Raw genomic sequence first — 20,055 nt, forward strand, 5'->3', positions numbered from 1 at the left:
AATAGGAGAATTAGCTGGGATCTTTTCAGCTTAGTAGTTTTTGAAAACTTAGTCATTCTAAATTTTCATCTGAGAATGGACTATATTGCCCATGGCTCATCTTCTGTCTCAATTTTTGTCCTTTTCTTTTTTCTTTCTTTAAGATTTTTTATTTATTTATTTGACAGAGAAGAGAGACCGTGAGAGAGGCAACACAAGCAGGGGGAGTGGGAGAGGGAGAAACAGGCTTCCTGCTGAGCAGGTAGCCTGATGTGGAGCTTGATTCCAGGACCCTGGGATCATGATCTAAGCTGAAGGCAGACATTTAAGGACTGAACCACCCAGGAGCCCCAAGTCCTTTTCTTTTTTATTCTGATTTCTATATCCTATAAGACAAACAACAAAAAAATTATTTAGCTTGGAAATTATCATCTGACTATCTGGATTAATGGAGAGGGGCCAGGGGCTCATGTGACATGTGACAGAAGTGACAAAAATTATTTATGTTCTGTTTATTTACAGATACTCAGTTACTATTAGTGTGGGATGGAGATGAAGGAAAGAACTTTCTTTGTTTTTTTCTGTTATGACTGGACATTGACTATGTGGAAACATACAACAAACAAGTTAGTAGCAATTGAAACCGATATATATGAGGAACTATATGGAGGCAGTTCCCAAATGCTCGACAAACTGTCGGAAGAAGCTCGAAAACAGAAGGCAATTTCAGAGAGGGGGCATATTGAAGTGGGCATTGACATATATGAGTAGGATTTGAGTCGACAAGCCACTGTGTTAAATTTAAATCCGTTCTAGATAAACTAGATAATATATTTTAAACTAAACGCTTTTTAAATTACCTAACCCCCAAACCAGCACCTTGATGAAGCTTCCAAATGCTTTATAGATCGTGGCTTTCTAGCAAAAAGACACTGAATATTGAAAAGTTACAACCCAGAGACTTATAATTGGGTGACTGGTTCTTATTTACAACAGCCTGACATGGAGTTTGTTCTTCCTCACCGGTTCCAGGCAATGTCAAACATAGGATTTAAAATAGCAACAAATGGAACTTTAAAATAAAGACTGATTTTTGTTTCAGGAGAGTCTAGGATAAATGCCATCAAGCTTCTTTGCCTTCAGTGGACCCCCACCCCACCCCCCCACCCCGCATAGAGCCATTTCGTCCTGTAGTATTTTCCAGTCTATGGATATATGGCAAAGAGAAAGCGGCGCCCTAAACAGAAATAAACCAAGGATCTTTGGGGCCTGAAAATGACATCCGCCAAATTCCTTTCTGACGAAAATTCCGAGGAAAATTATAAACGTCATTCCCACAAGGATAGAACGCTCAAGTCGAGGACAATGGAGAGCAGCCCAGACAGCCGGAGAACGTTCCCTCCGGGAACTGCTGGGGCTCTCGGCCGGGAGTGGCCGCCGGTCTCCGCGCGGCTGCACCCGCCGGCGCGACCCAGTTGCCGGCAGCCAATCGGGGCACCGGGAGAACGGGCGGCAAATTCAAAGTGCCCGCGCCACCCCCGCGCCCAACGCTTGACTCCCGACAAACTGGGGAGTATTTGAATTTGCTTCGAGTTTAGCTTGCTCCACCCTCGCCTCTTGATCCCGACGGTGATCAGAACCAGTGGAAGAGGCCTTTTGAAAACCCAAGGGACAGTGACAAAGCAAGCGCGGTTGCTTCACACAAAGGAGTTACAAACCCTTTGGCAGGGCCTGGCTAATATTTTTGTCGTTTAGTTACCGGGACAGGAAAACGGGGACATTGTTCAGGGCTTGTCGTACCTCGCAGACCAATTACTGCGAAATTCCAGGAGGCAGCACAGAATGGAAACAAGCGGCAGCTCTCTCTTTGAGAACATGGGTGGCTCTTAAAAGAGCCTTTAGTTTTCAATTCGCAGCGAAGTCGCTGTTTACTTGGCGCTGGTGTACTTGGTGACGGCCTTGGTGCCCTCGGACACGGCGTGCTTGGCCAGCTCCCCGGGCAGCAGCAGGCGCACGGCCGTCTGGATCTCCCTGGACGTGATGGTCGAGCGCTTGTTGTAGTGCGCCAGGCGGGACGCCTCGCCCGCGATGCGCTCGAAGATGTCGTTGACGAACGAGTTCATGATGCCCATGGCCTTGGACGAGATGCCGGTGTCGGGGTGCACCTGCTTCAGCACCTTGTACACGTACACCGAGTAGCTCTCCTTGCGGCTGCGCTTGCGCTTCTTGCCGTCCTTCTTCTGCGCCTTGGTCACCGCCTTCTTGGAGCCCTTCTTCGGGGCCGGAGCGGACTTGGCTGGCTCAGGCATGGTTCGCAAAAGCTCAGTTCTGTGCGAAGCAGGAAATGATAGGAAAGAAGCGTGACCGGTCCAATTTATATAGAAGCCCTTATGCAAATAAGGTGAAATTACATTCCTGTGTCTGATTGGTGGCCATCCAAGGCAACGTCAGAAGTTAGTGCTGCCGAATCAGAATGCAAGAATCCCAAAGTTGCCATTACCATTGGCTAAAATGAAGCTGCAATCTCAACCAATGAAAAATTTTCTTTTTCAAGCCCAATAAGGTTTATAAAAAGTGCTACCCTTGCGCTTTCATTTTGGCAAGTTATTGCGGTGGTAAAGCTTAAGGCTAGTATGTCCGGACGCGGGAAGCAGGGCGGCAAAGCGCGCGCCAAGGCCAAGACGCGCTCGTCGCGGGCGGGTCTGCAGTTCCCCGTGGGCCGCGTGCACCGCCTGCTCCGCAAGGGCAACTACTCGGAGCGGGTCGGGGCCGGCGCGCCCGTGTACCTGGCGGCCGTGCTCGAGTACCTGACGGCCGAGATCCTGGAGCTGGCGGGCAACGCGGCGCGCGACAACAAGAAGACGCGCATCATCCCGCGCCACCTGCAGCTGGCCATCCGCAACGACGAGGAGCTCAACAAGCTGCTGGGCCGCGTCACCATCGCGCAGGGCGGCGTGCTGCCCAACATCCAGGCCGTGCTGCTGCCCAAGAAGACCGAGAGCCACCACAAGGCCAAGGGCAAGTAGAAGACTGGCAGAGTTGGCAGTTAAAGTCCCCTGTCTAAACCCAAAGGCTCTTTTCAGGGCCACCTATATTTTCTGAAAAAGAAGTTGAACATTTAATTTGGTAAATGGGAAGAGAAGGTGAAGCCTAGAAAAGCGGAGTATTCTTTAACTCCTATCCCGGGTTGAAAGCCCAGCTCCCTGTGTAGTCCCAAACTGCCATGTACGATTGTCGCATTTGAGATTTGCAGTAACTGTAAACAACTCTTGCGTACCTCGTCTAATGGTTTCAGTAGGTAGTGTGCGTCCACAGACAGCCATTAGCTTTTGTAAGTTAACATTTCTGGTGCACCTCAGCTTCCCTGGCTGAGTTTAGCAGCTGGCCACGGGCGGCGTGAAGAAGCCGCACCGCTACCGGCCCGGCACGGTGGCCCTGCGCGAGATCCGGCGCTACCAGAAGTCCACCGAGCTGCTGATCCGCAAGCTGCCGTTCCAGCGGCTGGTGCGCGAGATCGCGCAGGACTTCAAGACCGACCTGCGCTTCCAGAGCTCGGCCGTCATGGCGCTGCAGGAGGCGTGCGAGGCCTACCTGGTGGGGCTCTTCGAGGACACCAACCTGTGCGCCATCCACGCCAAGCGCGTCACCATCATGCCCAAGGACAGCCGGGTACCCTACAGGGTTAATGGAGGGCCTCATTACAGGATAGCTCCACACCTGTGTTTCCTCACAGTAGACAAGCTCTGAGGCACTGCCCCCCCATCACCCTCACTGTTGCCAAATGAATAAAATAGTGGGATTATATTGGTATGTAGGACACCATTCTGGAGCCCAGAAAACTTTCTCACATCTGGGATGAACCTAAAATCTTCAGGGTTGTTGCCTCAGGGTAATTTTTGTCAAACCTTAACATGTAAGGGAAGTTTCCCGTAACTGGTGCAATTGAAATGTGTAACGTTGCTAATCCCGCAGGCTGTTCTGCCTTCCAGACTCAAGGAACGAGTGGAATCAGGAAAATACTATAGAGGAATCTGATATGGTTTGACCAAGGGCTGTTTAGGAATGAAGTACACTGTGTGGCCAGTTTCTGACAACCCCTGGCCTCTGAGGGGGCAGGGTTAGGGATGGAGGAAGGTCTGTTGACGAGCACCGCACTTAACTTTTGTTGTTGTTAGGGAATAAGGAAAACCCCTGCCAACTGGTTTTATTGCCCAGGGTACAGAATCTTGCCTCCTACTCTCTGTTCACTGTACTCCTTTAACTGATAATCACCTCAAAAAGCGGGGGATGGGGGGGGGCCTTCTTGGTTTTTTTTTTTTTTTTTTTCTTGAATGTCTTGGATAAATAACCTTGGCTGCCTAGTGACATTTATGGAAATCCTAAGAATAATATTTTAGGTGCATAAAAAGCAAACATTACAAAAAAGTATCCCTTTAGTTACTGATGTATTTTTAATAAAAATAAATTCAATAGGACTGACATGTGCCTAACTAGCAAACATGTTATATGATACATGCTTGATGAACCTAAAAACTGCCATCACTAATCAGACAAGTAAATAACGGTTCAAGGTAATTTGGCAATTGTTAGGAGAAATGGGATTATCTGCGATTTCCACTGGGTGACAAGTACTGAGTTTGTGGCCTAAATTCATTGTAAAGAGCAGTAAATTACGCTTCCCCATCCCAATTTATGCGGTTTCTCCTCACTACCACGCACCCTCCACCATGCACTGCCGATTTTTATCCTCGGAGGTATTGTGGCGTAAATGGACTTCAGCTTACAAACCTTTGTAGTAAAATTTGATTGACCTACCCGTGACTTTTCAGCCTAATTATAATTTATCCCTGAAAGCACCACTTTCTATCTGGGATTTCTTTAACAAAGTCTATTAATATGTCATATTAATATTCATACCCTTGTTCCTATTTCTTGTACTTAAAACATAACTACTTTTTTTTTTTTTTTTTGTAAACAACTTCCAGTCCTAGTGTAAATATGACTTTTTGGAATGAAAATGAACACTGATGACAGTATCTAACAATGAGAAGCACTCAGATGCATCCCCTCCCATAGTAAGATATTTGACTTTTTGATGGGCTTTTTAGAAGCTGTGTGACCCAAATGATTTTACTCATTATTCAATTGTTCTGTCCTTAAATAGGTCTTCCAATTTTAGGGAAAGAAAAATGACTTTTCCTCTACTCTTCTGAGTGTTCATCTGAGATCCCTGTAATAAAAGAGTTTTCCCAAGAGAAAAACACGGAGACTTTTATTAACATTGCTAAAGAAGAAAAATTCAACTGAGTAAATTTAAAAGTCAAATTGGCTTTATTCAGTGATTCACAGAGCAGGTAACATCCCACCCGGCAATACAAAGGTGTTCTGGGGAGCTATAGAAAAGAAAAGGCTTTTAAAGGTGAAAGGTGGCAGAAAAAAGAAACTATTAGCAGCTAAGAATGCATTGTTTCAGGCAAGGTCATCTTTCTAAAGGGGCGGGCCTATTGAGTGGATTATCTCACTAGCAGACTAGGTTAATTGCACTTGGCTAAAGGCTACATTCCTGGGGGTGGCAGTGGGACTCCAGGGGAGTGAGATTGTGACTAGATTAGGTATTAAATCTTGGTTTGCTGATGTGGGGTTTATTCAAGTGACTCCATGTGGGGCTTGCTGTCTCCTTTCTAACATGTGTACCTTGTATACATATGGGAGCCACACTGCAGACAACCAGGAACCCCCAAGGTGCCTTAAAAATATCGTTTAAATATGGTCTTCCGCTTGTCAGGGAGCAAGAATTCCTGTCCCCTTCAAGGGTCCTTCTGGCTGGACTAGGAATCCAAATGACTTGAGAAAGATTAACAGGAGAAAAGTCTAATTTAATAGCATTTGTACAGGGAATACACACAGACCTGGAAATACCAAAGACAGGCAAAAGAAGGCATATATCTCATTCTGAACTACAGCGTCTGGGATTTCGGAGGGAAGGGATGACCTTCATGAGGCAGTAAGAAGGGCGGGTGTTCCGTAATTAGATGTTTGCCCTGCCATAGAGATGTTATGTCCGAGTTTTTGCATCTGAGAGACCACCAAGGAGCCAAACACCGATGTAATCACACACGAGGGTTTATTTGACAAGATTAAGCTTGGGCCCAAGTATACCCTGTGCAGCGGAGTAGGGGCTTGGACACTGAACCAGATTACAGTTGATGAAGTCCCAGAACCTAAGTCAGGTTCGGTGGGGTGAGGAGGTTCGGAGCCGACGACTAAAGAAAGAATTCTTAAGACGTCATTGGTGCAAAATGGTGGTTTATTTAAGCACGGGGACAGGACCCGTGGGCAGGAAGAGCTGCTGCCCCGGGTTGTGAAGGTGGGCATGTTATATACCCCACGGTTGGGGGGAGGTGGTGAAGGAATGGGGGATTTCGACAGAGCTCTCACATGCTAGGGAGGGTCTACAAGGTGCCGGAGGGGAGTCTTTGCCATTATGGCTTGATTAATGTCGTCTTTAGGTCAAGCACTAACATCAAGATAATGGGGGATTCTTGGTGGGGCATTATGATCTGGCTATCATTTACATTCCCTTCTACCCCAGTCTCCTCCAGTTTATGGTGGGAGGGGGACATTAGGGCTTCAGGAACCAAGAGTTATTTGCCTCTGGAAATCTATGCTATTGATAAGGTAACCTCCCTGTTAGGTCTCTAGGACATCTTGTAGGGCAAGGGAGATTCCTGTTCTGCAGGATTGTGATCCCTGCAAGTTAACTATTTATTGTTTTATGGCAGTCAGGGGTGCCTGAGGAATGCTACACATATGGAGGGGAGCGGGTGAAGAGGGGGTGCAAGGCGCCAGCTTTTGCTTTGTCCTCAGCCAGCCTCCTGCTCCCTCATCACAGTCAGAGTTTTTAAAGACAGAGTAGGGGTGGATTGGCAGTAGGTGATTGGGCTACGATGGCATCCCTATGTTCTTGTGATTTTTTAGAGTGTTAAGCTGTCCTATTTCTGACATGATTTACTACAACGTCAAGCTATCCTACTCCTGACATGACTTGTTACCTCCTTAAGCTATCCTATTCCTAATTAGTTTTTGGTATGGTATTTTGTTTTCAAAACCTGGTCAGTCTTCCTGGAGCCAGGAGTCATTTACCGGTCACGAAGGCCTAAGATGGCTGCGGGGCCAAGATGGCTGTACTTCATGTCAAGGCTAGACTTGACAAAAAACAGCCTTGGTTTTTTTGGCCTCCACAAGAGATGGGTCCCTTGGAAAACGTTTACCTCTGTTAATAATCCTCTTCTGGGAACGGCCCCAATTTAGATTTTTCTATGTACCTATGGGAGGGACAAAAGTTTCTCTCGAGCCCACAGGGTCTTTATTGTCTTCAGCTCAGAATAATTTCAGCAAAAAAGCCCATCTTTGGGGCATCCTGCCCTCAGCCCTTATAAGCCTACCACAAAAGGTGAGGGGAAGTTCGTTATGGGAAGTTTACCAGGAAAAAAAGAATCAAGTTTGTTAGGCAGATTTAAGTTGGGGCCCTCTCCACTGATAAAGGTCTAAAGCTGCCTACTGGTGTTGCTGGGTGGACTGGGAGACCTGGGCCCTGAGGTCTGGATCCAACCCATATCAAAGATGTCGCTGAAGGCTCTTGGTCTCCTCACGAGAAAGAATTCAAGGGCAGATGCAACACAGTGTATGAGGGGTACAAGCAGGAAAGTTTATTGAAACCAAAGAACACTCGGGATGTGAGAGACCATGGTGAGCTCAAGAGGGAGAACCATGCGTCCTGGAGTTAGGGTTTCTTTCACTGACAGTTGTTAACCAGCGGGCAGAATAGTTATTACTTGGGCCTGAAGCAGGGTCTCTTCACCGGCTCAGGGGTTTCCGGTCGTGGCGCCGCCATCTTGGGCCTGACTGGTGGGATCCGGCTTGGCGCTACCCTGACCTGCCTCTGATCTTCCGCACAGCGGGCGGGGCCTCCGCCTTGGTGGCCTCGGGGTATCCCGGTAGAGCCTAAACTAACTGCCTACCCGGACGCTGGGATTAACCTTTGTCCCTCCTGGTAGAGAGGGAAGGAGGGACAGCTTTGTAAATCTACTTCCTGCTTTTAGGCGAATAAGTGGAAAGACAAAGAGCTTTCTTCTCTCTGCTTCATCTCAAATGCCTTCAGCTCAGAATCAACCTTACTGGAATATTCTGGGGTGGCCTATTAAGCTATCTTTTAATACCTAATGCTAATATTTGTATTTATTAGTACAGTATTAGGTCTATACTAATAAAAAAATCTGAAATCTGCATTATATTTCTAAATAACACAATATTTCCAAACAAAAGTTTTAAACAAAGGAAAGCTGTCTCTTTACCATACTTTTAAGGCTTTTCCCCCCCTAATGTTCTGGATTAATGTAATTGAGCGCTTTTTCTTATATTTGTAGATATTCATATATCCCTTACAGACAATTCGAACGATCTACTCCTTTCACGTTCCATAGGCTTGATGAGGACTTTTTATAATAGTGCAGAGAAACAATAAGAAAACCATGTGGGCGTTGTAGGGAGATTGGGGGAGAGGGTACAGAGGCAAGAGGAGGGAAGGATGGTTACCATCCTTCCTTTAGCCTGATGACCTGCCCTTGCCTTGGCTGTATTCTGCTCCTTCCCCCCTATGGTCCCTAATCAATTTATTTGCAGCTGCAGCCCGAATCAAAGGGGACTAGGAGGCCTGGTTTCTCTCATGTGGAATAAAGCAAACTGGAAGACACTGACGGCAGTGACTGCTTTTTAGAAATAATACACAAAATAAACACTGAAAACCTGTACCATTGTAAGGCAACTCATGTGCGAGTTCATTCCCCTGGGAATCACAGATAGAAACTGCACCAGGTGGCTCAGTCAGTTAAGTGCCAGACTCTTGATTTTGGCTCAAGTCATGATCCTCTGTTGTGGGATAGCACCCAGCCCTGGGATTTGCACTCATGGTGTCTGCTTGTCCCTCTCCCTCAGCAATTCCCTGGCTCTCTTCTCTCTCAAATACATAAAATCTTTAAAAAAGAAACTGCACCAGGTGAGTTTTCCCACAAAGGAAACTTTATCTGCAGCAAATAAGGAAACCACACGGAGTAACTTCCAAAACCATGACTCCCCAGGCAAGGGTGAATGGGTTCCTTTTATATAGGGTTAGGGTGAATATGTAGGAAGATGAGCCTTGTCCTTGTATGTATAGGCAGGCATAGCCTCACATGCGCCTTAAAAAACATGCCTAGACTCACATTGTGTGTTATGGAAATGAGCCTTGTGCTCCTTGGGCAGATTTTAGTATGATAATGAAGTACAGGTCACTGTAAGTCACTCCGTGGGTCACTCAGTGATCCACCCGCACAGGTTGGAGTCCTGATTAGTTCAAATTGGTCTGGATGGTCTGGTCGGTTGTTAATGCTTGAAGGGTAGGTTCACTTTCCATCACGGGATACTGCTCCTGGGGTCAGCTGCCAGAGCTAAGAGATCAGCTGGAAAGAAGAAATGTGGGACAAACATCAATGACTACAAGCAGGTGGACAGCAAAGGTCAGGTCTTAGGACCTAGCAGATGACATTCACTTTCCTCCTGGAGTCCATCACTTTCCTGCCAATATTCCATCTGGTAAAGGATGAGAAAACCAAATTCTCCATTGAAATTTTGGTTAAGGGGGCGCCTGGGTGGTGCAGTGGGTTAAAGCCTCTGCCTTCGGCTCAGGTCATGATCTGGGTTCTGGGAGCGAGCCCCATGTGGGTCTCCTTGCTCAGTGGAGAGCCTGCTTCTTCCGCTCCCACTGCCCCTGCTTGTGTTCCCTCTCTTGCTGTGTCTTTCTGTGTCAAATAAATAAAATGAAATCTTTTAAAACAGAAAAAGAAAAAGCTTTGTATTTTTATAAAATAATATACTGTAGGCTTATAAATAAATAAATGCCTTTGGCTATCAATTTCAGAAACTATAAAGAGCCTGACCAACTTTTCAGATATCCATCCATTGCTACCTTCTATCATGACTAGTGTTATGCAAGTATCCATTAAATCAGATGAAGAGGGAGGCTACTGGTTGGTGGGAATTTTACTTATTTTTAAAGTAGAGAGACTAAGGTCTGTAAAAGGTATGTCAATGAACTAATGTTGGGGAAATATAAGGGGAAAAATGTTTTTTTAAGATTTTACTTATTTATTTGATAAAGAGAGACATAGAGAGAGAGCTCAAGCAGGGAGAGTGGGGGAGGGAGAAAGCAGGCTTCCCTCTGAGCAGGGAGCCTGATGCGGGTCTCTGTCCAAGGACCCTGGGATCAGTACGTGAGCTGAAGGCAGATGCCTACAGACTGAGCCACCCAGGTGCCCCAAGAAAACAATTTTATTGTTCAATAAGCATAAAGCCAGAATATTAGGCTCATCACTGGCAATCTTCTAAAGAGATGGCAAAGACAAAGAAATCTCACTTTTTTTTAGAACTAATCGGATACAACCCTTTACATCAGGTAGGATTTGCAATGTAGTCTCAGATACCAGCTGAAGTTAAATTTCCTTTTCAAGAAACTGACAAATAGAGTACTGTTTTCCTTGATGATTACATTTCAAAATAAAGGAGTCAAAGATCCTTGAGGAAAGTTCCTAAGTTAAGAGGCTGGCCAAAGACTTATTTACCCATCAGAAGGATTTACATACAATTGGAAAGGATGGAGAAGGAAATTCTGAAAGAGAAAATGGGAATAGAGGGACCTTCAGAGAAAAGTCAGTCTCTTATCTTCCATTTGTATTTGCCCTTAAAATAAACTATGCTATCCCTCCCCTCTATTAAGATATACTGATTTTGCCTTTCACTATCTGAATCAGTATTGTTTCTTCAAGCGAGTTTGGCAAGTTTTCTTTCATTGCAACATAAATGCAGAAAAAAAAATCTCAATATTTTAATGACATTTAGAAATTCTTTTTATTTACTTTATGAAATTTAAATGGAATACTTTGGAAACACTATAATGCAACATCTCTAAAAGTAAGTCATTGAAATAAAGGATAGCAAGAAAATAATTGGATAACAAGGGGATTCCATGCTAATGCTGAAAATAGTCATTAAAATTTCTCAGAATTTAAGCAATATTGTATATGCATTTATACTATATATATTTAACTAAGTATATCATTGTATTTATATTTGTTTATTATATATATTTAACTAAGTATATAATATTAAGTATATTCTTTTAATAAAGAATTTCTTAGGGGTGTCTGGATGGCCCAGTCAGTTCAGCGTCTGCCTTCAGCTGAGGTCATAATCCTGGGGTCCTGGGATTGAGCCCCATATGTGGCTCACTGCTCAGTGGGGAGTCTGCTTCTTTGTCTGCTACTCCCCTTGCTTGTGCTCCCTCTCTCTCTGACAAATAAATAAAATCTTAAAAAAAAATTAAAAATTTTTTTCTTAGAAAGACCAAAGTATACTTTCTTTTCCCTGAATTTGAATTTTCTACTTGTTTGTTTATGACAAATTAATTGCTCTTGTAGTTAATGAAAGTTTTAGAAAGTTTTTAAAAATCATATTTATCTAGAAAAAAAAAAAACAACACTACTGAGATACACTGAAAGACCTAATATGATGGAGAGATTCAGTATTTTTCAGGTTAGGAGGGCACAATATTCCAAAGCTAATAAATTTACCATAATAAATGTACAGCCAAATACTAAGATATTTTTCAATGTTTCAAATAATTATAATACTTCAGCAGGACACACAGACTGATCAACAGAACAGTGAAAATTCAAGAAATAATTTTTTAAGTAAACTTTTCCATATATAAACAATTAATTTCCTCAAACCAGTGGAGAAATTATATGTTATACTGATTAGCCAGCCGGTTAACTTTTTAAAAATTGATGCTCTGTACAAGAAACCAAGTCTGGATTATTATAGTTTAAAAATATTTTTAAATGGTTCTACTCATTATGAGTAAAATATAATAACTGTTGTTGAAAATGAAAGTTGTTAGCCCTTTGGCAGTGGAAGAGAATTTAACCATATCCCTGGAAGATCTTTAAATTCTCTATTAGCACATCGTATTCCACTTCTAGGAAGTTAGTGTTTGGAACATATCCCCCCCGCCCCCACCCCCGCCATAACAAGGAGAAAAACCTTTACAAAATGGTATAATCTTATGCAAATACTGTTAGTAAAAGAAAATGAATGCATGTATGTGCAGATTAAAACAGCATATTTTATTCTCTCTTTTTCAAACGTATCCTCTACAGTGTTAAAGTTGTGTCGTTTCACGAGGATGGAACAAGAGAAAAGAAACAAAGAGCCTTAGGTCTTGAGGCTACACTCGGTGAACAAAAGCGAGCGCCCTGGCAGCAGGCTGTTCCTTTCCAGATCCCCTCCTCCGACCCAGAGGGACTTCCCGCCACAGTCTTCCGGTTTTCACTCCGGTCCGCAGAGGTTACGGATAAAAAGGAGCTGCGCGGCCTGGGGGCAGTTTTGTGCTTTCACGTTCGCTGAAATGTCTGGTCGCGGCAAGGGCGGGAAAGGCCTGGGCAAAGGGGGCGCCAAGCGCCACCGCAAGGTGCTGCGCGACAACATCCAGGGCATCACCAAGCCCGCCATCCGGCGGCTGGCCCGGCGCGGCGGCGTCAAGCGCATCTCCGGCCTCATCTACGAGGAGACCCGCGGGGTGCTCAAGGTGTTCCTGGAGAACGTGATCCGCGACGCCGTCACCTACACGGAGCACGCCAAGCGCAAGACGGTCACGGCCATGGACGTGGTCTACGCGCTCAAGCGCCAGGGCCGCACCCTCTACGGCTTCGGGGGTTAAAAACTAAAGTAATCTTAGATTCTTTATATCAAAAAGGCCCTTTTTAGGGCCCCCAAGTTTTCCCTGAAAGAGCTTTAGTGCTTGTCTCCAAACGGGTCATTTCGGTAGAGCCGCTGTGTAAGTTTTTAGTGCCAGCAAAATGACTAGAGGCGCAGGTACTCTTGACGTTTGGGACCTGAATTACTGCTAACCAACCTTTTCGGTACGACGTAAGAATCGCATGTATCTGGTAGATCCTGGGTCATTAATCTAACCCAAAGTCTCAAGACTGGAGGTCTTAGATCTGAAGCACCGCACCCCACACTAATTTTCTGTTCTTTTGAATTTAGACCTTAATGTCAGGGTGAAGGGTATAAGCAAAGTGATAAGATCCACACAGCAGACGCCTTAAAAAATGTGTTTGGTTAAGCGGAGCTGCGGGGAGGGAGCTCTAGCAAGGGTCTTGAAAACGTACCGCTTTTCTACACTGTAGAACCTAGGTAAAATTTTTAAGTATGCATCTCTATGCTGAAAATTTTAAATTGCTGTATTTCCCATTACAAATCACACTGCTATGGGCGTTGTACACAGCTGTACCCTTCTGTGTGTGCAGATCTAGGAGAGGTGCTGCTTAGTAAGGGGGTCTGCATATTGAACATGAAATGAGCAACTTGTGTTCCGGGGTTATTTTTGTTTTATACCCCCATACTCCACAAGTACTGAGTTCCTGTTATTCCCCATCTTCAACATTTCACTAGTGCAGACTAATTTTTTGCCAGTCCACATTTGCTAAACTAAATCTCATGTATTTAAGTTGCACTTCTCTGATTATTAATAATAAAGTTGTTCAGTTTCTTACAAGTTTTTTGGCTATTTTGGAGTCATGTTTAATAATGTTGGGTTTACAGTTTCAGTAGTTTGCAAATGATGCCTGTTCATATAGGGGTTATTTCCGTCTCCCTTAATTCGCCAAAGAACTACAGGCATAAGTAGACCAAAAAATTGAGGCTGCTTATCTCATTATTTGGGTTGGAGAGTAAGGCTTTTCTGAAATTACTGATTAACAGACTGGTCTTCCTATTTTCTTAATAAGCAATGATTGATTAACCAAAAGCCTAAAATTTGCAAGGCACTGTAATAAACAAAGGTGGAGTGAAAGAGAAGAAATCATGCCTATAAGTTAATTCAAATTTGTGCTAAATGCTTTCCTAATCTTCTGAGATAGATTTTATTTTAAATTGGCAAAATATATGTGCTGACAACCAAGTCACAAATATTATATTCTATAACCCATACCTGTAATATTTTTAACCACTCTCTAGGTAACTAGAGAAGCCATCACAGAGAAGGGGTTGCAGTCCTGGTGCAGAACTGAGAGCTTCCGACAGGTACAAGATGTGCCTCTATCCCAATCTGACCCAATTATTCCAGTCTTTCCTACAGTAGGTCTGACTGGGACTGAGAAAGTCACTTATTCTCTCACTCTGTTCACACAGATTTCGTACTGGCTCTGGAGAGCAGAATCTAGCGGCTGAAATCACAAAGTTCAGATCAATGTTCTTGTACAAATAAGCAAACTGTTGCAGACTTTAATTTGCTCAAATTATCAGAGGCACAGGATTCCACTTATTTATGTGCCCTTGTTTTTCCCCATTATACTACCTACCACTTATTAGCTCTCTAGTCACATGTGTAGCAAACTAGTAAACTAGCCGCCTTTTTTGTGAGCTCCAGTATTCCATTTCCTTATTCGGGAGAAAAGCTGTTTACTTGCAGACCTTCCCGCCCCACCCCACCCCCGCCCCGCCGATGGTCCGCCAAGGTCCCGATCCCTTGTGGGCTGGAGAGGCCAACTTTTTAAAGTTTGAGGCAACGCTGTCAACTTAATGCCCCTTCCGCCATTAGCAATTGCCTGGGACATGAGATGGCTGCTGAGCGACAAGGCGGATTTTGGTTAATCAGTGGGGACTAAATTTACTAATACAGAAACGCAAATTGTAACTACAACGGAGAAAGGCCACAAGACCCAGGCTGTTAGGATTTAAACAGGAAGCCACTCTCGCACACAACCAAAGGATACATTTTCACGCCAGAGACCGGAATTCTTTGCGCACACTCACAGCACACACTTGCGTTAACGTCCCTTAAGGGCGACAGACGCCGCGCGGTACATCTGGTTCCTTCCGGCCAAAGGCAGTTAAAGAGCACAGCGCGCGTTACTCAGAGCAACGGAATCCGCATAGCCGCCCCGGGGTAACTGCCTGGAAATGAAGCCTCGATCCCGGCCGAGTATTTCCAGCTCTCTTACCGAAAACTTAGTGGCTCTGAAAAGAGCCTTTGGGTTAAGTTTAAATATGCTTACTTAGCGAGGTTACTTGGCGCTAGTGTACTTGGTGACGGCCTTGGTGCCCTCGGACACGGCGTGCTTGGCCAGCTCCCCGGGCAGCAGCAGGCGCACGGCCGTCTGGATCTCCCTGGACGTGATGGTCGAGCGCTTGTTGTAGTGCGCCAGGCGGGACGCCTCGCCCGCGATGCGCTCGAAGATGTCGTTGACGAACGAGTTCATGATGCCCATGGCCTTGGACGAGATGCCGGTGTCGGGGTGCACCTGCTTCAGCACCTTGTACACGTACACCGAGTAGCTCTCCTTGCGGCTGCGCTTGCGCTTCTTGCCGTCCTTCTTCTGCGCCTTGGTCACCGCCTTCTTGGAGCCCTTCTTCGGGGCCGGCGCGGACTTCGCGGGTTCAGGCATGATTCGGAAAAAATGCCAAAGACGCTCAAGGTAAAAAGAAAAAGGGAAAAAAAGAATGTGAGCCCAGTGCGACTAGTCCCTTTTATACAGAAACCTTATGCAAATAAGGTGTAAATTACAGTCCCGTGTCTGATTGGTGGCCATTCAAGGCAACGTCAGAAGTTAGTCCTGCCCAATGAGAATGCAAGGATCCCAGAACTGCACTTCCATTGGTTAAGAAGAAGCTTCAATCTTAACCAATGAGAAACCTTCTTTTTCGCGCTCAACGGGGGTTATAAAGAGTGCTCGGGTGGCGCTTTAACTTCGGCAGTTCTTCCCAGTGTGGTTGAGTTCGCTATGTCTGGACGCGGGAAGCAGGGCGGCAAGGCGCGCGCCAAGGCCAAGACGCGCTCGTCGCGGGCGGGTCTGCAGTTCCCGGTGGGCCGCGTGCACCGCCTGCTCCGCAAGGGCAACTACTCGGAGCGGGTCGGGGCCGGCGCGCCCGTGTACCTGGCGGCCGTGCTCGAGTACCTGACGGCCGAGATCCTGGAGCTGGCGGGCAACGCGGCGCGCGACAACAAGAAGACGCGCATCATCCCGCGCCACCTGCAGCTGGCCATCCGCAACGACGAGGAGCTCAACAAGCTGCTGGGCCGCGTCACCATCGCGCAGGGCGGCGTGCTGCCCAACATCCAGGCCGTGTTGCTGCCCAAGAAGACCGAGAGCCACCACAAAACCAAATAAGGAGGAGCAAGGTTAGGGACATTGAAAACCAAAGGCTCTTTTCAGAGCCACCTACCATTTCAAAGAAAAAGCTGATACACTTGACCTGCACTCTCGTTTTGTGGGCGGGAGTAATCCCATCAAGTGTTTTAGGAGGAGGAACCCGACTGGTAATCCTAGACGTAGTCACACCTATAGGAAGGCCAACTTGGAGGAACTAAACGGCAAGTCCCTGAGCCCATTTTAATGAGGGTCCTACCAATTACCGGTTTTAAGCGGCCAAAAGTAAAGCTAGAATGCATTGACTTTTCCCAGGACAACAAGCAATTTGAGTATAGTAGAGTTCTCAGAAAGGACAGCTTGACTTAAGCTTGACTTAATTTTCACCAGATGTTGAGATTGTTAGTGGCCATTTCCATTTTCTTTAGGATTTCACTCTGAAGGGAGTTAGTCTGATATTGATTAAAGATACACAACGTACTGACGCCCACGTTAGTAAATCCTTGGTCCTATTTCTTTGGAACACATGTATTTGCTTAATTCACTCAGCTCAGGACACAACAGTGGGTGCAATCTAGAATATATCTGCCTCTGGGAGCTACTTCCAGGCAGCGGAGACAAAAAAACATAAATAGGTAAGGTGATAGGTAAGTATCCTATGAAGAAAAGAGAAGCTATAGAGCATAATGGGAACTCCTACTTTAGATAAAGGGTAACTGATCAGAGACCTACATAAATCAAAAGAGACGAGCCAGGTAGGTATTCGGGGAGAATTCCAAGTAGACGGAACTGCAAATGCAAAGGGCTTAAGACAGAAAGCTTGTGGAAACAGCCTGCAGGCCCTGAAGGCTATGATGGAAAAGCAGGAGGTGGCAGCACAATATAGGACTTTGTAGGGTGTGTAAATTAATGTGTATGAGTGATCAGAAACAATAGCACTCCTGAGCTCTGAGTTAATAAATTTGATAATACAAATCAGCTAGCTGTGAAAATCTATGGACTCCAACCCATTTAAAAAACAAACAAAAAGATACTAAAAGTAAAACTAACTTTATCATATGGTTCACAAAGAGTTAGGAGCTCACACTTTATACTTCAATACACACAGATTTATTTGCTACTGAATGGAGGGGAGAAAATTTCCTCTGTCCGAGTTCCTTCTAGCAGGACTAAGAATTAATTTGATGAAACGGGTTAACAGGAGAAAAAAAGCTTTATAATGTGTATGGAGAGGTCCAGTAATGAATTTGACACCTGAAAGAATGATCAAAGCAGGCAGTTTTTATATATTTTAAACAAAGAGAAAAAAAATTGTGAGGATTTGACAGGATAAAGAAAACAGATGTTTGGGAGCCTGGATTAGTGAGGAATTCTAATTAAAAGTTGGGTTGAAGTAGTAGATTAGTAAAGAAGTAACAAAGTTTGTTTCTACAGCTTTCTTGGCTCTCAATTTCCTATCTCTGGTGATAAGGATATCTTTTACATCTCAGCCCTGGGAGGGTGACTTGAATAGAAGAGATTTATTTCCTGCTTTCGGTGTGATGTCCCTGCGCCTGCTGTTTCCCAAGTAGCTCCCATTCAGGATAATCACTGTGCCATTGTGATACACTTTAGGACAGCCTGTCCTGGGCCCCTACACTACTCCTAGTCTTTGTGTGCAGAAGCCCTATTGAATACAACAAGAGTCAAATGCAGGAGACCCGGGAAAAAGATGGTAGCATAGCCACACAGGTCATGTCCTCTGGGAGCAGATGCCCAGATGAAGTTTGGGGCACAAAATGTGATTAGGGGCCAACAGCTGTGAACGGAGGAAGAGGAACAAGGATGGGACAGAAGAGGAAGGCAGACTGTGCTACAAGGCAGACAAATGTGGGAGCTCTGACGCCTGGGTTGCCTATCAGTGATGCCCCATGCCAGGCAAAAACTCCCCTGGGCCAGTCTTTATAGCCTCATTTTGCTTTGTCTGGACTGTGGGCTGCCATGGACAAGGATGTGACCTGGAGTGGGACAAAGCCGGAGGGAGCTCAGCGGCTGCCCAGCTCCAGACCACAGTCACTCTGCAGCTGGGCTGCAAGTCTTTCCTGGCAGGGGGGGCGAGTGGGGGGGGGGTGGACTCTGGACATTTTTATGCCTCTGACATACATTAACATGAATATAAGTATCAAAGTTATGTCAACTATGGTATTTGAAAAACTTACTTTTTACTACTTTCACTGGGGAATTCAAAAGGGATGTGTTTTCTTTTTAGAGAAATGAGAAAATCTACAGGCTTTCTGAAAATCTTTAGTAAGGTTATATACTCCCGTAAGAATCTTAGATGTTTCCATCCTTGCAAATGGAAGGTGACATAAAACAATTGTAAGGACTCCGAGAGGAGCTTCCTTCCACTGGCCTGCTCTCGTTCTCCAGATGCTGCAAATCACTTCACGTATCCACAACCGGGAAAAAATCCAGCTTTGCAGCATTAGGTGAAAGCTCCGAAACGAATAGTTGAGGCCCAGACGAGAGGAGAGTGAGCCATTAAAGAGAGGTTTTAAGGGCAGAATCCCCAGGATGAGATTTGAGATTAGCACTCTTATAAGAAGAGACCAGAACACCTTCCCCCGCCCCCGCCCACAAACGAATCACGTGAGCACACGGGGAGATGGGGACGTCTACACGCCAGGAGACAGGTCCTGAGCAGACACTGAATCTGCCCGCACCTTGGTCTGGTACCTCCCAGACTCCGGAACTGTGAGAAATAACTGAGTGGCTGGGTGAACTGGGGAGACCCTGGGCCCTAGGGCCCCGACTCAGGCAAACCCAAAGGAGTCCACGAAAGGTTCTCTTTCTTGTGCTGAGGAGGAGTTCAAGGACAGACATGTACACAGGGGACACGTGACAGAAGCCAGAAGTTTATCAAAGCGAAAAGTTACACTCTCGAGATATGGGAGCAGGCGGCTCAAGAGGGAAAGAAAGAGCTGTGTCCCTCAGAGACTGGGTTTCTGTCTTTTTGGACAGTTGTTAACGAGGAGGCCGAATAATCATTACTGGGAGCTGGAAGCAGGGTTTCTTCACCGGCTCAGGGGTTTCCGGTCGTGGCGCCGCCATCTTGGGCCTGCCTGGCGGGATCCGGCTTCTCGCGGACGCTGCCGGGAGGGCCCCTGACCTTCCCCACAGCCGGCGGTGCGGTGGCCTCCTCCTTGCTGGCCTCCAGGCATCCACTTTGAGCCTCACTATCTGCTCTAACATTTGTTATTTAAGCCATCCGGCCTATGGTACTTGTCATACCCTCCAACTGAGTAAGACAAGAAAGTGCAGCGTTGTTTCTTTAATCCGAATCTCAATTTGTAAGAGATAAATCTGTAAATCAGGGTATTATCTACCCCAACACACAGCCCACACATAACTGCCTTCTCTTAACTATCTGGTCTTACATACTTTGGTCTAAAGTGTGCAAAACTTGGGTGAGGTTGTTCAAAAGAAGCTGTCGGAAGATTTTAGCAGGAGTATCACTATCAGATTTGCACTAACAAATACAAAATGAGAAAGCATAAAACTAGACTTAATTATTCAAGTAATGTTTACAGTAGCAGATTCCTGAATATGGGGACCATAGTTAATACATACTTTTTCCCATGTTCGATTCCTTACCCCCTCATCTTCATACCTATTACTAGATGGAGCTGTTGTAATACACTGGGGATAAGGAACAATTGTAAGGTCAAATCTAATATTGAATATCAAATCAAATCAAATATTTGTACCCCAAAGTAACTGCATGATTCAGGTAATTAATAAGGATAGAATCTCAGGAATGCTTGTGGTTATGGATAATGAGGACGCTTGACTA

At 45.4% G+C, this 20,055-nt stretch overlaps 4 protein-coding genes and 2 pseudogenes across 7 annotated transcripts; 4 read left to right on the plus strand and 2 right to left on the minus strand.

Moving 5' to 3' along the window:
- Positions 1-1,855: 1,855 nt before the first annotated feature.
- LOC309865314 (histone H2B type 1-K) lies at positions 1,856-2,325 on the minus strand. Its single transcript, XM_082731583.1, has one exon. The coding sequence runs from the start codon at positions 2,286-2,288 to the stop codon at positions 1,908-1,910; it is 381 nt and encodes a 126-aa protein (XP_082587709.1). The 5' UTR covers positions 2,289-2,325; the 3' UTR covers positions 1,856-1,907.
- A 239-nt stretch (positions 2,326-2,564) lies between these two features.
- Positions 2,565-5,240, plus strand: LOC309865312 (histone H2A type 1-B). The gene has a single exon (XM_082731580.1). It carries the CDS (start codon positions 2,613-2,615, stop codon positions 3,003-3,005), a length of 393 nt encoding a protein of 130 aa, XP_082587706.1. The 5' UTR covers positions 2,565-2,612; the 3' UTR covers positions 3,006-5,240.
- LOC309864180 (histone H3.1 pseudogene) lies at positions 3,265-5,240 on the plus strand (annotated as a pseudogene). Its single transcript has 2 exons — positions 3,265-3,273; positions 3,358-5,240. The product of its transcript is annotated as a histone H3.1 pseudogene (transcript).
- Positions 5,241-9,035: 3,795 nt separating this feature from the next.
- On the minus strand, positions 9,036-15,575 carry LOC309865313 (histone H2B type 1-K). 2 transcript variants are annotated; one of them, XM_082731581.1, is made up of 2 exons: positions 15,132-15,575; positions 9,036-9,476 (listed from the first exon to the last, which is right to left on the minus strand). In XM_082731581.1, exon 1 carries the CDS (start codon positions 15,519-15,521, stop codon positions 15,141-15,143), a length of 381 nt encoding a protein of 126 aa, XP_082587707.1. In that variant the 5' UTR covers positions 15,522-15,575; the 3' UTR covers positions 9,036-9,476; positions 15,132-15,140. The 2 variants fall into 2 exon arrangements, with proteins under 2 accessions (XP_082587707.1, XP_082587708.1); XM_082731582.1 differs by lacking the exon at positions 9,036-9,476 and adding an exon at positions 12,177-12,693 and having other exon boundaries at positions 15,132-15,573.
- On the plus strand, positions 12,479-13,746 carry LOC309865315 (histone H4; the record flags this gene model as incomplete). Its single annotated transcript, XM_082731584.1, has 1 exon — positions 12,479-13,746. One exon carries the CDS (start codon positions 12,479-12,481, stop codon positions 12,788-12,790), a length of 312 nt encoding a protein of 103 aa, XP_082587710.1. The 3' UTR covers positions 12,791-13,746.
- A 252-nt stretch (positions 15,576-15,827) lies between the features above and the next one.
- Positions 15,828-16,298, plus strand: LOC309865479 (histone H2A type 1-H pseudogene; annotated as a pseudogene). Its single transcript has one exon. The product of its transcript is annotated as a histone H2A type 1-H pseudogene (transcript).
- Positions 16,299-20,055: the final 3,757 nt, after the last annotated feature.

The sequence above is a fragment of the Mustela nivalis genome, assembly GCF_964662115.1.
Source record: "Mustela nivalis genome assembly, chromosome: 5".
NCBI classification, from domain to species: domain Eukaryota; kingdom Metazoa; phylum Chordata; class Mammalia; order Carnivora; family Mustelidae; genus Mustela; species Mustela nivalis.

Bases quoted from the DNA above. Each gene is read 5' to 3' on its own strand.
- LOC309865314 (XM_082731583.1), bottom strand. From the start codon at position 2,288: ATGCCTGAGCCAGCCAAGTCCGCTCCGGCCCCGAAGAAGGGCTCCAAG.
- LOC309865312 (XM_082731580.1), top strand. From the start codon at position 2,613: ATGTCCGGACGCGGGAAGCAGGGCGGCAAAGCGCGCGCCAAGGCCAAG.
- LOC309865313 (XM_082731581.1), bottom strand. From the start codon at position 15,521: ATGCCTGAACCCGCGAAGTCCGCGCCGGCCCCGAAGAAGGGCTCCAAG.